This window comes from Opisthocomus hoazin, chromosome 1 (genome assembly GCF_030867145.1).
Source record: "Opisthocomus hoazin isolate bOpiHoa1 chromosome 1, bOpiHoa1.hap1, whole genome shotgun sequence".
Classification (NCBI taxonomy): Eukaryota; Metazoa; Chordata; class Aves; order Opisthocomiformes; family Opisthocomidae; genus Opisthocomus; species Opisthocomus hoazin.
The window spans coordinates 116,703,677-116,719,749 of NC_134414.1; the positions used below are offsets into that span (position 1 = coordinate 116,703,677).

At 41.3% G+C, this 16,073-nt stretch overlaps 1 protein-coding gene across 14 annotated transcripts in view; it reads left to right on the forward strand.

Moving 5' to 3' along the window:
* The first annotated feature begins 7,758 nt into the window (after positions 1 to 7,758).
* ROBO2 (roundabout guidance receptor 2) overlaps positions 7,759 to 16,073 on the forward strand; it is a 1,133,103-nt gene continuing 1,124,788 nt past the window's right edge. For all 14 annotated transcript variants that reach the window (XM_075433863.1, XM_075433885.1, XM_075433921.1 and 11 more), the window contains exon 1: positions 7,759 to 7,884. In XM_075433863.1, the coding sequence (XP_075289978.1) occupies positions 7,863 to 7,884 (22 nt within the window). In that variant the 5' untranslated portion in view covers positions 7,759 to 7,862. The remainder of the gene's footprint in view (positions 7,885 to 16,073) is intronic.

Here is a 16,073-nt window from a genome sequence, read left to right on the forward strand (position 1 = left end):
GTGCTCTGAAGAAGGAATGGGAGAGGTGTTCTTTTAAAAGGAGCCAAAGGCTTGCTTTCTTCTTTGCTGCTCAGAATTTTTTGCCTCTGAGGCAGTAGCGGAAGTGTGAGGTTTGGGGGTTTTTTGTTTGTTTGTTAGTTCATTTTAAATAAAAAAGTCTCCAAATATTCATTTTGTTACTCTGTAAGTTTAGGGTCAGATTACTGGCTGATACAAAAACAGCACTGACCTTTGATTAGTTTTTTGTAAAGGCATTTTGCTATTACAGAGCTGAAAAAATGAGCAAAGGCTTTCAATTCAGCTGGTAGAAAGCTCATTGTTTTCAGGGAATAAGACGTGAGAAATAGAGCTTATTTATGAATGCTACTGGTCAGAAGAGATAAAACTAAGCCTCTGTTCTTAGTACATTCTAAAAGAAATCTTATGTGCTGACTCATTGTTTGAAGTTATGAACCAACTGTTCAAAAGCAACAAAAGACAGGTAGATGCTGTGATATCCCCCTGGAAATAAGATTCACTCAAGCATCAAAATGCTTTTAATGCTCATTGGCGGAGGCGGGGGGGGGGGTCCTGTGTGTGATGTGGAGAGTGCTTTTTCTTGGGGGAGATAAAAAAATCCACAGTCTCAGCTTCACATTTAACAGCCTTGCTTTTGGTATGAAAGGCATTTGACAAGTGAACCCATTAGGATAATCAGGAGTGTTGCTCTAACAACTGCTGTCACGCAAAGAGCTTCTGTTCTCTTTCTTCTGTCTTCCTACTGCTTTGCTTAATAGCTAAATTCAGTGAACAGACTCAAGCTGCAAATAAATGACTCTTAAATAAACTGGAACTTAGAGGCCTGGCTTTCAACTTATACCCTTTCCTGTCCCTTCTGAAATTAAAAAAAAATAAAAATAGAAGTTTTCTTTTAGATTCTGACTTTGCATTAGAAGTAGTAGCTCCATGAATAAGAGAGGCATTACTCATAAACATAAGCTTAGTGCTTTAAAAGACAGGATACAGTATGGTGGAAAATGCCCATCCAATGTGACTGCAGCTGTATCACCATAGTTTAATCTTGCATATTAATGAAATAACCTATAATATGTTGCATGTGTATTTGTCAGGCTTATACAAGACAAGAACTATACTGGTACAACTATTTTGGCAAGAAAACCATGCTCTTAGCAAAATAGTTGGGCAGCTCGAGTAATTCTGTGCAGATTCACTTATATATTTGAACTCTGTCCATTTAGAGATTATGGGATTATTCAACATGTGGGTTTTGGTTAAGAACGGATTCCAAATTTGGTAGCTGTGAGAGTAATTAAGATCACTATCTTACTATTGAACATTTTCAAAACAGTGTAGTTGAGACCAAAATTTGATTTCTTTCTTCCCTGCAGTTTTATTTGTGGTTTTGCTTTCCATTTGGAAGTGGAGCCAAGGTCACAGAATATTTCAATAACCTACAGTTGATGGCTGCTAAATGTCATTCCCTTGAATACAATTACAACTCTTCAAAAAAAAAAAAAAAGTGTATTGTCCATTTGCTCTAAATGCATCTTTGATGGATGCTTCTGTATCTTTGCGATAGATTCACCCCCGCCCATAACTCAATTGGATGAAGTCTTACATTGTTGTAATAATCAATGGTGATATAAAATCAATTAGAAATTGGCCTGGCGTTATAAAGCAGATTCTGGGTCAGATTCTAGGTACAAAGTAATCGAAGTGCTTAACCTTCTACACCATGAAGGTTTTAGGGGTTTGTTTTCACTCAAAAGCATGATTATATTTGTGATTAGGAAGTACTGTTATTAGTAGTGTAACTGCTTTTGACACAGCTCAAATCAAACTGTCATGCAAAGTTTTAACTGTTAAACTGAGTAATTGGAAAAAGGTAAATGACCTCTTAGTTCATCCTGGTAATCCAATACTTTATTTTGTACAGATGTGACTGATATCACAATGATAGGTTCGGTCTTATTTGTCTCACCAGATTTCTATTGGATGTCCCTTCAAAACGGATGCTGCCTTTGGGCTGGTAGAATGTGAATCTGGCTGTTAAGTTGAGGCTAACCAGGAGGAAAGGAAGGGGTTAGTAGACATACTTCTAAAAAGAAAACGTGAATCACAGCAGTGACAGTAGTGATAAATAGAGATTTGTTACTTATATGGCCTATTCTCCATCCTCTCATTCTGTTGACACATTCCTACCTCATGCCTACTAAAAAATGTTTAATAAAATCTGATCCTGCTGAAATCACTGCCAAAACACCAATTCATTTCAGTGTGCCAAATGTTCATACCTGAAGTTCAGGCTTCATGGAATTTATACAGATAGGTATGCATTAGCTTCTCGAGAGGAAAGACAGTTGCTCTAGCTGATCTGCCTACTACTACAGGTGGTTTTCTGCTCTTTCTGCTACCTATCAATAACACTAACATTTTCAACAAGCAAACAAACAAAACCTAGCCAACCAAAAAAACCTGAAAGAAAACAAAACAAAAACACAACAAACCCTCTCACAACTTGTCCAGAAAACTAGACTTGACAGCAAAACAAGGATGACTTTTAAGAGTGTTCCTAAATAGACTGCATGTGTGGAAAAAAGACTACATAGCACACTATTGGTACATAAAGGTGAGCATTTCCTCTCTGCTCTGAACAATCAGCTGTTGATACCTATCGCATTTAGACCCTTATTCTCCAAGAAGACCTGAGCAATAAATGCTACTGATCCTGAGTGGCTGGGCCACAATGATAACAGTTGTCTAGATTTTATTCCACTTCCTCAGTTTTGTGTATTTCCAGTTCCATTTTGTTTCAGCACAAATGGATGAAAAAAAAAAAAAAAGCAAGCTGGAAGCCATCTACTTTCCACTGTTTAGGTCATATAGTTAGAAATGTAAATTTTCTGTACAGTTGATGAGGAACAGTTTTTCCTAGGCAGTAATTCAGGTGGCATCAGTCAGAAGGTGTGAATACCCACGCAGATGTTTACATTTTAACTAGATACTTTGTACTCCTTTACCGGAACACCTAGAAAAGGAAATTCATTAGGCCCTACAGTAACTAATATTTTTGAGCCTGGATTACTACTGGAAACACAGCATAAAGCTGGTATTGCTTGGAGCATGTTTTTAGGAGGGAAGCTGATAAGTTTGTCTGCGTTACTTTGGTATCTTTATCCCTCAGCTTTTTCCTTTTCTTGTTTTATTCACATTCAAATCCTTTGCATCTGCTTATATCATTCCAAAACCAGTTCAAAGCCAAGATTTGATTTTGATTTATTTTCTTGGCTTTCCCACCAATCTGTTTAACCATTTATTAGATGTCTGTCACAGCAGTCTCTTTCTTATCCTGTACACATATTAGGAATCATTAGTTTTGTACCTGGAGGATAAGCATCCATGAGGAAAAACTCTGTAATGCACACAAGGTGCAGTCTATTGACATTACATCATATGCCTTGTTATATTACCAAAACAATTAAATTATCTGAGTATCAACACTGCATATACACATCACATCATTTTTAAATCAGAGCACTTACAAACAAAGAAATGAATAATTAAGAACACATAAAACTTATGCTGCCCACAACAATAAATACATTATTCTTATCAAGACTTTTACCTTACTAGACAACAGGCTCTTCAAAGAAGGCAGATTTTCGCTGTTGCTGTCCTGTACTTGTCTGCTGTCTAACATAAGAGGACTCTCTCTACTTTATAGTAACAGTGGAGGAAGCTAAGGAAGATCCCTTGTCTTAAAAATAACACACAGTTCATCAAGTTATTTTAATTCTGACCTAAGCTGATAATTATTCAGTGCCTAATAATTTCAGAATGTAACTGCTTGGCCATTGTTTAATTTTTTTTTTAACTACCTGAGCTTTTCTTCTGTGGAAACTGCACTGAGACCACAGAGGCCAAGAACTCCTGCCGTATTAGAGCAATCTTACCCGCATTGCCCAGTGTTAACCATAAGGATGTTTTTGATTGTCCTGTAAAATGATCATATCAAACTGGTCACCACCCTAAACGAGCCTCCTGACTGGGAATTAGCGGTTAACGCAGGGAAGCAGAGAAATTCTTCTCTGCCCCAGCAGGATGTGTCATACATTGCTTCATGCCGTTGGTCCCATTCAGTTCATGACTTCTGCCACTAGCATTTTAGCTTCCTTCTTCCATGCTTCATCTCTCAGACCATCTGTATAGCAAGGTGACTTACGAGTCTGTAGCCATAGCAGCCTGGATTTTGACACAATCATATCCATAGTCATGTACCAGTACTGGATGTACTCCAAGACACTTTCAATAAAGAGGCCTGTGTCTTCACTGCACAATCTGTGACAAGCCTAATTGGCACACCTGCTTTCAGGCTGTTGTTGGGAAAACTTGCATGACGCGATTTTAAGTGTGTTACTACTCTGAAAACCTTTTTCTAAGCTTATGTTACTGACTACACCGCAAATCCTGAGATTTCAATGTCTGTCTTTCCTCTGGTTTTGCTCCATTTTGCAAAATGTTGTAAATGCCTGGCATTAGGTTTTGTCATATGCGCATAAGAGTGCATGCATGTGTGTGTGTATATATAATTGTACATAAAATTTCCTAGCTAACACAAAGAAGCTCAGCAGAAAAAGAAGACATTTTAGAATACACTTTAAACAGTAAAAATCTTAGGAAGTCTGTGAGGAATCGCATCTACAATAAAAAATAATAAAAATTTTGTATATAATAAAATAATTACAAATATATAAAATTGCATGAATAAAAATAGAAATGTCATTTAAAAAAATCTGCTCAGCCTTTCAGTTCTCCAAGTCCCTTTTCTTTAAGATTAGGCAGAAAGTATGAGAGGTATCACATTTTAGTAAATATTTATAAATTTGTGGGATTTTTTCATAGGATTTCCATCCATTCAACCTTCCATACTCCCATCCATTTCCAAAGCTGTAATTTGTATTCTCATGTCATACGTGTATGTAGAAAAGGCGTGAACATAAATAGATTGTATAAGTGTTAGTGAACTGAAGAGTCCCGCAGTATTGTTTTTAAGATTCACCTTACCTATATCTCTTGTCTGCCTTGATCATTGAGGAACTTTCCTCAAGCCTGCCTTTATTTATTTCAAATCTCTAAACTATTTCCAACAACCAGCAAGAAGTGGATTCTGTTTCTTTACTCTTTATATGCATTATTAGTGATGAAAATTTCCTTTCTTACTGTAACATATCAATATTTTTTTCCAAAATAGCTTAGTTCCACTCCTGTGGCAACGTTTATTCTACAGTGCTGAAACGGAGATTTTCTGTTCCCCTGGAATGCTTATTTAATGTTTAATGAACTGTGGAAATAATAAGGAGTATTTAATTTCTGGAAATTTTTGTTTGCTGAGATTTACTAAAAGGTGAATTCTCTCCCTTCTGCTTGAGAGACCTTAAAATGTGAATTCTTATCCCACTTCTTTGACACTCATCTCTGTGTAGACAACAGGTCTAGTTCCATTCTCATGCTTCTTATTGACTGTTCATCGCAAAACCGTGCTTCTTTGTTTTGGGGTGTTACATTCTGTCCTGGTTTCAGCTGGGATAGAGTTAATATTCCTCCCAGTAGCTGCTGTGTTTTGGATTTAGTACGAGAAGAATGTTGATAACACTGATAACACTGACGTTTTCGGTTGTTGCTAAGAAATCAAGGACTTTTTCCAGTTTCCCGTATTCAGCTGATGAGCAGGTGTGCAGGAGCTGGGAGGGAGCACAGCCAGACAGCTAGCTCAAGATGGCCCAAGGAAATATTCCATACCATGGACATCATGCTCAGTTAATGAAAGGGGGTTAGCTGGGGGACAGGGAGCTCTTCTCTTTGCCCTGAGTTCGAATCCACTCTTGTCCATGAGTTCAAACTTTTCTGGGAGTACTGTCTTTTTTTGTAATTTTGCAGAATTTGCAAAAAGCGTGAGTTCAGGTTTCCGCAGTTGCTGCTTGGGGACAGACTGTGATTTGGTCATCGGGTGGTGAGAAAATGGCATCGTGTATAGTTTGTTTTGCATATTCATTATTATTGTTATCATTATTAATATTAGTGTAATTAGTAGTAGTATTACTATTTCATTTGTTATCTGATTAAACTGTCTTTATCTCAACCCACGAGTTTCCCCTTTTTTCCTTTTTATCCTCCCCACCCTACTGGGGGGGAAGGGAAGGGTAGAGTTGAGCGAGTGGCTGTCAGGTCCTTGCTGCCAGCTGCCAGGTTAAACCACAACACATTCACAAAGGAAACTTTCTGAGTTTGGAGGACCTCAAATAATGTTTCAGTGCTTGGGTGAGGTCTGTAAAATCTTCCAGAGTAGATGGCCAAGCTATTGCTTGTAGTGCCATTGGGGCACTAGGCTCGCACCCAAGGAGCGAGGAGGAGGGAAGAAAGTGCTCTGGGGAGGAAGGTGCTCCCACAGGCTGGGCACACTCGGATCCAGAGCCCTGCAGGGATCTGGCTTTATGTGTGTAACCTCAGTTGTTGTTCAATCTCTCTGTACCAATGTCCTCAGCTGCAATAGAGGATTTGAGCCAGCAGTGTGCCCTTGTTGCCAAGAAGGCCAGTGGTATCCTGGGTTGCATTAAGAAAAGCGTGGCCAGCAGGTCGAGGGAGGTTCTCCTCCCCCTCTACTCTGCCCAAGTGAGGCCCCATCTGGAGTACTGTGTCCAGTTCTGGGCTCCCCAGTTCAAGAAAGATGAGGAGCTACTGGAGAGAGTTCAGCGGAGGGCTATGAGGATGATGAGGGGACTGGAGCATCTGTCCTATGAGGAAAGGCTGAGGGAGATGGGCTTGTTCAGCCTGAAGAAGAGAAGGCTGCGAGGGGACCTTATAAATATCTTGAATGTGGGTGTCAGGAGGATGGGGCCGAACTCTTTTCAGTGGTGCCCAGTGACAAGACAAGGGGCAACGGGCACAAACTGAAGCATAGGAAGTTCCGTCTGAACACGAGGAAGAACTTCTTCCCTCTGAGGGTGATGGAGCACTGGAACAGGCTGCCCAGAGAGGCTGTGGATTCTCCTTCGCTAGAGATACTCAAGACGCGCCTGGACGCGGTCCTGTGCAGCCTGCTTTGGGTGACCCTGCTTCGGCAGGGGGGGTTGGACTAGATGACCCACAGAGGTCCCTTCCAACCCTGAACATTCTGTGATTCTGTGTCATTAATGCTATTTGCCAGCCAGTGGTAGCAGGTCAGCAGTCAGTCAGGATGCGTGCAGTACAGCATCATTTAGGCGTACAGGTAGGAAGGATATCGGTGATTCTCCTGGCAATCACGACCTGATGCCTGTCTTCAGCGGGTGATGGCTGGCAGAAGCCTCTTGGCGAATGCCGGGGAGGGCTAACACGCAGCCTCCGCGGGTTGACAACAACGGCTCCGCCGGGAGCGCGGGGCCGGGACCCCCCACACCCTGACCCTGCGGGCGGGACCCCGCGGGCCGGGCCGGGCCGGGCCGGGGCGGGCCGGGCGCCGCTGTCCGCGGTGCTGAAGCGCTCCCGCCCGCCGCGGCGCCGCAACTTTGCGACTCCGCCCGTGCGTGCGCCCGCTCGGCCACACTTCCCGGGAGCGCGGCCTGTAATTAAGCTAACTCCTCCCCTCGGCGCCGGTAATTGCACCGCCAGCAGCCGGCAGGAACGGGTGCCTTCCTCCCGCTCTCCGCCCCTGATCCCTCCCCCCCCCCCCCCCCCCCCCCCCCCCATTTTTTTTTTTAGCCTGTAGCAGAGCAAGTGCGGGCCGCGCGCCCCGGGGGCTCCCGTTCCGGCGGGGTTCGCCCGCCGCCCCGCCAAACTTGGGGCACCCCTCCCGCACCCCCTGGGCCTGCCTGTCGGGGATCCCCATGCCCCGCTCCCGTCGCCCAGGTAAGAGCCGGGGACCTGGGGCGGGGGGGGGAGAGGGATAATAACAAAAAAAAAAGGCGAACGCCTGCGGTTTACCCTCCCCACCCCGGGGGGCATGCGGGCGGGCGGGCGAGACAGACGGGGACGCGGGGGTTTTACTGGTTTGTCCTCTTTTGCCTACAGTTTAATGCATAAAAACGCCCAAGTGTTTTATTTCCAATTATGGATTGCAATATACGAAGCAGTGTAGCTCATAAAAGGTGTTTGAGGGTAGTATGCAAATTGGGAACTGCAGCCTTCCTTTATTAATTTGGAACTAGCAGAATATGTTCGGTTTTGTTGATGTTCATAGCAAGAAAAAGTTAGGCAACAAAAATAGTTGTAATTAGCTTTGGGAGAAGTAATACAAATGCAAAGGAGTTTGATGGCACTTCACTACAGGCATGCTTTGCCAAAGAGAACCCAACCTTCTAAATTTAAGCTCGCTGCAACCAACACTGCAGGAGGCCTTTCTTTTCCAGTTTTCATAACTTTGGACAAGAGCAAATATGTCCGCTGCATGCATATGTGTACAGATAAAGAATTTATGGTCAAGAAGGAACGTTAATACTCAAGATGGGTACTTACGTAGACCTTTAGGATTGCAACAATAGTCTCTAATTATATTGTAAAAAAAAAAAAATCCCTGGGTCAAGCATAGCCAGGGTACCAGCTGTAAATCAGAGGAAACAACTATCCTGCTAGCCAAAGATAAGGCTCGTTATTTTAAGCTGTTGATACTCGGTCACTTATTTGAGATTTAACCCATAATATATGTACTTAATGAATTAACTTTTGGAAAATCAGCCCTATTTTATTCTTAATGTTATGGGAAATTAATAATGGAAATTAATTGTGGAGTTACAAGTTACGTGTTACACTTCAGGTACTTCTTTGCAGCTAGTACGTATTACACTGTTTCTCTGGCATTTTTATACAGCTCGAGATAGGAAGTGCATAGGTGGTTGCTTTTGGTCTTACACAAGGTGTAAGCCAAAAGTACAGAAAGAAATTTTTTAAAGAGGATTCATTCTCTTGTCTCGTGTCTCACACTGGGCTGTGAGGAGTAGGTATGTTCTGTTGCAGTTCAAATCTGATGCAAGTAGAAGGTGTTTACCTGCATTTGCCCATCCAAAACTCCATCAACAAAGTGAGTCAGAGAAATTAGAATGATTAATATAGACACAGTATTTCATAAGGATATTAATTTAACTAACAGCTACAGTGTATATTCAGTTGTCAGTCTTACTTGGTAACGTTAATAACCCATGTGCAATTGAAGTCTCTTACTATTAAAGAAAACTCAGAACAACACATTTATAGGTTTCTTTCTATAGAAATTGGGTATAAATGTGTGTTTTACCTCTCTTAAATGGCCTTTACCTGTAAGCAGAGGACTATCACCCAATCCGCATGTTGCTCAAGCCCCTGATAGATTACTTACGGTGTGCTGTTTCTCTGAGTAGTTATGAATTTCAGTTGCATGTTTTTCTCTGACTTCAGATGAATGAAAAATGTCTCTGCTGACATCCGTACAGCTCTTAAATTCAACACAGGCAAAAATGCTTATACTGAGGATTTCTTTATTCCAAAATTCATAAATTAAGTAGGTTATAAATAAACATCAGAACAAATACAAAAAAATCTCACCAATCATATATCCAGTCATAGAGAAATTATAAGAAAAGAAGGAACTTGATGGATGAAAGCCATTTCTTACTATGCTTTTACTGAACTACAGCAGGATTAGATTTACTTATGTAAATTTTTGTGCAGGTTCAAGTACTAGGTGGGCATTATTACCTTCCTTTGTCCTTCACCGACTACTTCTTGTGCTTAAACGAAGAGTTTCCCAACTGCTAGAAGTCATCAGGCTTTTCACAAGTAGCCATTGAAACTGGCTAACATGCCTACAAACTGCAAGCCGAGTCATCCATTCAAAGAATGTTTTGAATTGGTGTTTTTCTTTGTCAGTTATCTCAGCAGTGGAGAAGTGGTTTATCTGACATCAATTCCCTTGCAAGATGTGGGTTTTTCTGTGGAATTAACTGATCTTAATGAACGTGGGGAATTGGCATCAGATTAAATCTTTATCCATGGTTCAGCTCATTGGAAAAACGTAGTAGTGCCTTCAGCTCAAGGGCTTTGCCTTCAAACTTTGAAGGTGGAGATTCTGTTGCAGTGTCAGCTAGAAATTATAAGGAACATCAGTCTCTACTGATGAAATATTTTGTGAGGAGAAGGGAGTCTGCACCTTGGGGGGGTGGGGTGTGTGTGAATGACAACAACCCTGGAGCCCGAATACCTGTTTATCCGAGTATCACAGTGACAGTATTTAATTAGTCTCTGACATTCTACTAATGTGTATCTGCCTTACTATGAGCGAGGGAAGTCTTTGCAGAAAACAGAATAGTAGTAGCCTTTACGAAAGAGAGAAACTGTAGAAATGTGGCTGCAGTTAGAGCTGAGGCAGATGTGACCCATAGTGGACAACATGGAAAAGCATAACTTAAATCAGGGGTTAAACTTAGGTGAAAGTGGAAAAATAATGGTAGTCTTTGTCCAAAAGAACCTCAGTCAAGGTGTCAAAATGAGATATTGCTTTTATTACGCTGTACTGATGGTCAGTCATTGATTTTTCTTTTATCTTCTGGCCTGCTTCTCAAACAGCAGAATTTCTTCATCAGCTCTACTTGGCGCCTCACAGATTCGTGGGGTATGACTGGGAGTTGTGTCTGGGCCTCTGGAAGGCAGCAGGCTCTTGGCTAGGGGGGGAAACATTACATTCACAGTGGACTAAGTTGTTTTGCGCAGTGTTTCTCCTTCTCTTACCTGTTTTAAAACATGACTTAGAAAGTAGCTTTGCTTTCTTCATTAGGACGGCTTCTAAAACCCAAGGCCTCCAAAAATGCTAATTTTTTTCTGTTAAGCATAAGATAAATGTCCCTCAGCAATAAATCCAAACCAATGGCTGCAGAAGCATTTCCTTCCCTCTTCACCCCATAAACAAGAAATTTCTGTCACAGAAATACACTAGCTAGAACCTGGAATCAGCAATATGAAATATGGAAAAAATGATGGATTTAAGGTGACACGTTCTCAGGAACCTTGGTTGGAATAAAGAAGTTTTCAGCTCACAGACAGCAAGTGTCTGCCCTCAAAGTTAGGTGCTTCTAGCCCTGGTGGATCAGGTATTTTAAATCACTACCTACAACATTGGTACACATAGGAAAGTTGTTTCAAGAGTTGCTTGAGGATTCTGAAATTTACTAGCTATTATGCTTGTTAGCCGATAGAAGCCCAGGCAGCTAAACTCTGGAGACATCCTTTAAAAGATATGTAAGTGTAATACCAATAAATACTAAAAACTGCTAGACTGTTCTTAGAAGAACACTTTCTGGTAAATTATGCACTCTCTGAATATGTGAAGGTACGATTATTGGTACAGGTGGAATATTAACCATCTCATTCCCCTAGGATTTATGGCTACTTGGATTTTACACACTCCATGTAATGGGGGAAAAAAACCTAACCAACTGTTCCTATCTCTGTTGGTACTCCTACTCAAAAAAACAGGTGAATTTTTGGCCTTTCCCATTCTTCAGAGCTATTCTGCCCTGGAATTTTTCTGCATGTCCATCAAGATTATTTTAGGTTAGGCAGGGGGGATTTACAAGGATAACTATGCCAATATCCCTTGATAATAGTAATAATGTAAAAATATATCGTACATAAACAACACTAATTAGTAAGTTATTAAATCATAATCAGACTCTTAACTGTACTACGTGGTGCCTCACTGGAATGTATTCAATAGATCAAATCCAGCTAATTCAGTTTTTCGAAACAGCCCTGTACAATATTATTGTGCACATCTGTAACAGTACAAAACAAGAAAAGCAAAAGTCAGTAGGGACAAAACTGTCTCTCGGGCACATTTGGAAATCCTATGCATATCAAATATCACAACTGGGACTTATTTATTCATACGCTGACAGTTAGGAAAGGCAGCAGACTTTGACGACCATACTCCGACTTCCCTGTGCTGCTTGTATGATGCATCTGGGCTGATCCACAGATCAGACTGCCATCTCCGATCCCTCCCGTAGCTTCTCTCCATTGAGACCCGCAAGCCTGTTGACTGCGGCAAGAGACAGAATGATTCCTGCAGCCGTGCTCCTGTGTTGGGCAAGATGGAGCGCTGTTCTGCTTCTGTGCTCCCGGGAGTACACGGGACTGCATGAGTTCCCAAGCAAGTTCTAGCAGTGGTTTACCGTTCCTGTTAGTGCATGACACATGCAGATATTTCAGAGTGGTTTTCAGCCCTTAAATACACATTATGACACTCATGCTGATAGTTATTACACCTGCTCTTCTGATGGGAGTAGGGATTTTTTTTCCTTATTTTTTCTGGAATCAGAGCAAAGGGCACCCCCTGAATATTCTTGACTTCCCCTGCTAAGTTACGGTTAGAGCTCATTAGCTGAGCTGTAGTAGCAGCCTTCATCCTCCTAGGCAGCAGGCTAAAATGTGTCAGCATAGGCATGCTCCCACTGAAAGGTCTTTACATGGCTTTGGTCACCTTCGGGCACTTGGAAGCACTGCTCCCAGTCTCTGCAGACGAAAAGGCGCGGGTGGACTGTCTTTATGCTAACTTTGCTTTCTCTCTCCACTAAAATAAAAGTGAGGAGTTGCTTTAGCCAAGATGTTTAAGGACCTGGAGGGGGAACAAACGTAAGTTACATCAACCTCTGTGCACTGCTGATTTGTGGTAGAGACAAAACAGACCACAGTAGCACATCCAGGAGGTGGGCAGATGATACACATCACCTTTTATTCCTTCCTTTTACAGAAATTTAATTACCTTATCTAGTGTAGCACCCCCCTTTCTTCTTCAAAGTGTGACAAAAGAAAACACATCTTAAACCTCACCAATTTCTAATGTAAATGTGGAGTGGGGAAAAAACAATCGGAATAATAGATGCTTCAGAAAGGCACTTGTGTTTAAGCAGTGCATTTTGTCCCTACTCCTTTTTCTGTGTTCTTTGTTTGCTGTGGACCCTCATCTTAGAAATGAGTATTTCTAACAGGTTTTTTTTGTTCTAACCTTTCAGTGTTTTTTCCACGTATATCTGAGATCAAAGTTATCATCTGAATTTAATTTAGTACACCTTTCTCTGTGTGATGGGCTGCTATTTCAGAGTGTACAATGCCACTATTAATCATCATAAAGAAAATGCATGAAAACAGTCCAAAATATGTGTCAAGAACTTCAGCGTGATGGATGCACAATATATGGCACCATTATTATCACTCAGCAACTTGAAAACTTTTGGTCCTCGCATTTTCTCCCTTGCAAACATCATTAACTTGTTCATGGGATCCAATACTTTGTGAAAAATATATTACTCTCCTACTCACTTTTCCCTCATCTTTCATGCTGTATTGACAGACCCAGTTGTCTGAAATTTCTTAATGCATTCTAAGTTTATTATTTAGTGTATGGGAGAGCAAAGAAAACCAAAACAAATGATTTTATGGAAAAAAAAGTCAATTATATTGATTTTGATCTGTTAATGCAAGAGCAGATTGTATGAATGAATGCAATTAGCAAACTTATGTTTATTGGTCACAGTTTTATTTACTCCTTGCTTTTGTTCTCTTTTGTGAATCAGAAAGATTTAAATATCATAGTGTCAACTGAATGTGGATAATGTCTTTTTAGGAATGTTACAAAAGTGATGCATTTTCCAGATTCAGCAAACCTTACAGTGCTTGTAATAAACCGGATCCTGTTTTGTGCAGTGGAGAGCATCTTACAAATGATAAGAAAAGTTCGTATAGCTGCACAAACTAGATATGCTCAGGTATAAACTTACACTGTTTGCCAGCAGTTACTTGAAATGCTGTAACCTGATTATAGATGCTGTTGTCTGGTAATAAGTAATCACAGAATGGTAGGGGTTGGAAGGGGCCTCTGCAGATCATCTAGTCCAACCCCCGTGCCGAAGCAGAGTCACCTAGAGCAGGTTACACAGGACCTTGTCCAGGCAGGTCTTGAATATCTCCAGAGAAGGAGACTCCACAACCTCCCTGGGCAGCCTGTTCCAGTGCTCCGTCACCCTCAGAGGGAAGAAGTTCTTCCTCGTGTTCAGATGGAACTTCCTATGCTTCAGTTTGTGCCTGTTGCCCCTTGTCCTGTTGCTGGGCACCACCGATGAGATCTAGTGATAGCTATACTCCTGTTTTAGTAGGGGGGAGCAGGGCTGGAGAGAGCCCAGTGCAAAATGGGGAGAACCATGTGACTTTGGAGTCCCTCTGCCATGTGCCAGGCAATATGAACCATACCAGGTGCTCCTGATGGTGGTAGGAGGACCTGCTCTTTCTGCAAATGATCTGGTGTATTTAGCCCTAGAGTATGTTGCATGAAGTGGTATACAAGTGGAAGGTGTAGTAAGAAGGAGGATTACCTTATGCACTGACAGCACAGCAACACTTGCTTTCTGCCCTTCTGGAAAGCCAGGCACCGGAGTCTTGCTGGAAGACCTATGAGTTACCCATTGCCTGTGCTTGGAGCCTTCAAAAGGCTCGGTGTTGCAACGTTACGGCCACAATACCACATCTTCCTCCCGTTGGTGCAGCCCAGTCTGCACGTGAGCAGCAACTGCCTATCCTTGGTGTGCAAATCCAGGGAGACAGACCACCGCAGAGCGCAGATTTTCCCCGGGCGGGATCGTTCCTGTGATGTATTCTAACCATAAACTGCAGGAGACTGTGTGTAGGGATGTGCTTTGAATGTGGAAATTGAGGATTATAAATAAGTAGAGTTGCAAACAAGATTTATGCAAGTTTGGTGTAGCTGGCTGTTTCAAACTTGTGCAAAGCCTGTTGATACCATGTAATGTGTTGTGTACATGTTTGAACGTTTGGGGGCTTTTTGTGTTCTGGAAACAAATAAAGGGAGCTAAGTTAGATGTTCACACTTCACCATGCTGCATTTCATTTTCTTGCAAGAGAAGACATGCCTGGTTTAAGAAGTTTCTAGTTTTGTTTCTTTGAGATCTTTGATATGTTGTATTTTTTCTAAAGTGTTGGTTTTAGGATAAATGCTTTGCCTAGGAATCTTGGCTTCTGAGATTGAATTTTGCTGCTGTTTTGTGAAAGGCTTGAAACTGTGAACCCTGAAGGCAGCAGCACCAGAAGACATCTGAAAAACTGATTTTTATTTGTTCGTCTGTGAAGTAAAACAGTATTTTTGAGTGGTGGGTGGCAACAGAGCTGCTTTCAATCACTCGTTATAGTTCCCACAATTATATTCTGCTCTCTACAGTGATACAGCCTATTTTGGTATCATATGCTATCATGTGAGCAACTGCAAGAAAAATCTTAAAAGCTAAAGTCGTCCGATAATTAAACTCTATTGCAAAGGAATTTTTTACATTTTGGAAGAAACACCTTTTCAGTCTTAATGAAATTGCTCGAAGGTCCATAGTGTTTCATAAAAGTGAAACTGATAAGTTTCAACACACAAAAGAACAGAAGAAACTATCTTTCCAAAGGCTAAATACCTAGGTTAAAAGATATTGGCCTTCATTCAGGTACTGTTAATTCACAGTTACAAAATACCTGTAGGTATTTTTTGTTTCTCTTAGCACTACACATGTTGTTTTCTTTCTAGCATTAATCTAAAAATATTAAATTTAAAAAAAACTAAGACTCTTACATTTTTCACTTTAAATATTTAATCAGAGAGTATGGAAGAATCAATAGTTACTTATATTTTGAAAGGTTCTGAAAGCAAACCTGATTATAAGTTAGTGAATTAATGATTTAGTATGTTACTGAATAATCAATAATTTCTAACTGATGTTTTGAATCACTCTTACTAAACACATTTTGGAAAGTTTGTAATTACACCACGTAGGTTTCTGGCAGGCATCCTTAGCTGAAGAAATCGTCCTGACGTACAGAGGCACATGTCCTGATACTGCAAGAAGCTCCATTCTAGCAGCGGGTGGGGGATCTTGCTCCAAAGGAGAGGTGGAGAGGAAGAGGTGTCCACACAAGCATGGCTATGCACCTTGGCCTGTTTTATACTTCACCTGGGGGCAAGCTCTCTAACCTCCTCCAGTAGCCCCTGGAGGACACAGGGTCTGCTCTGCAACGAATCC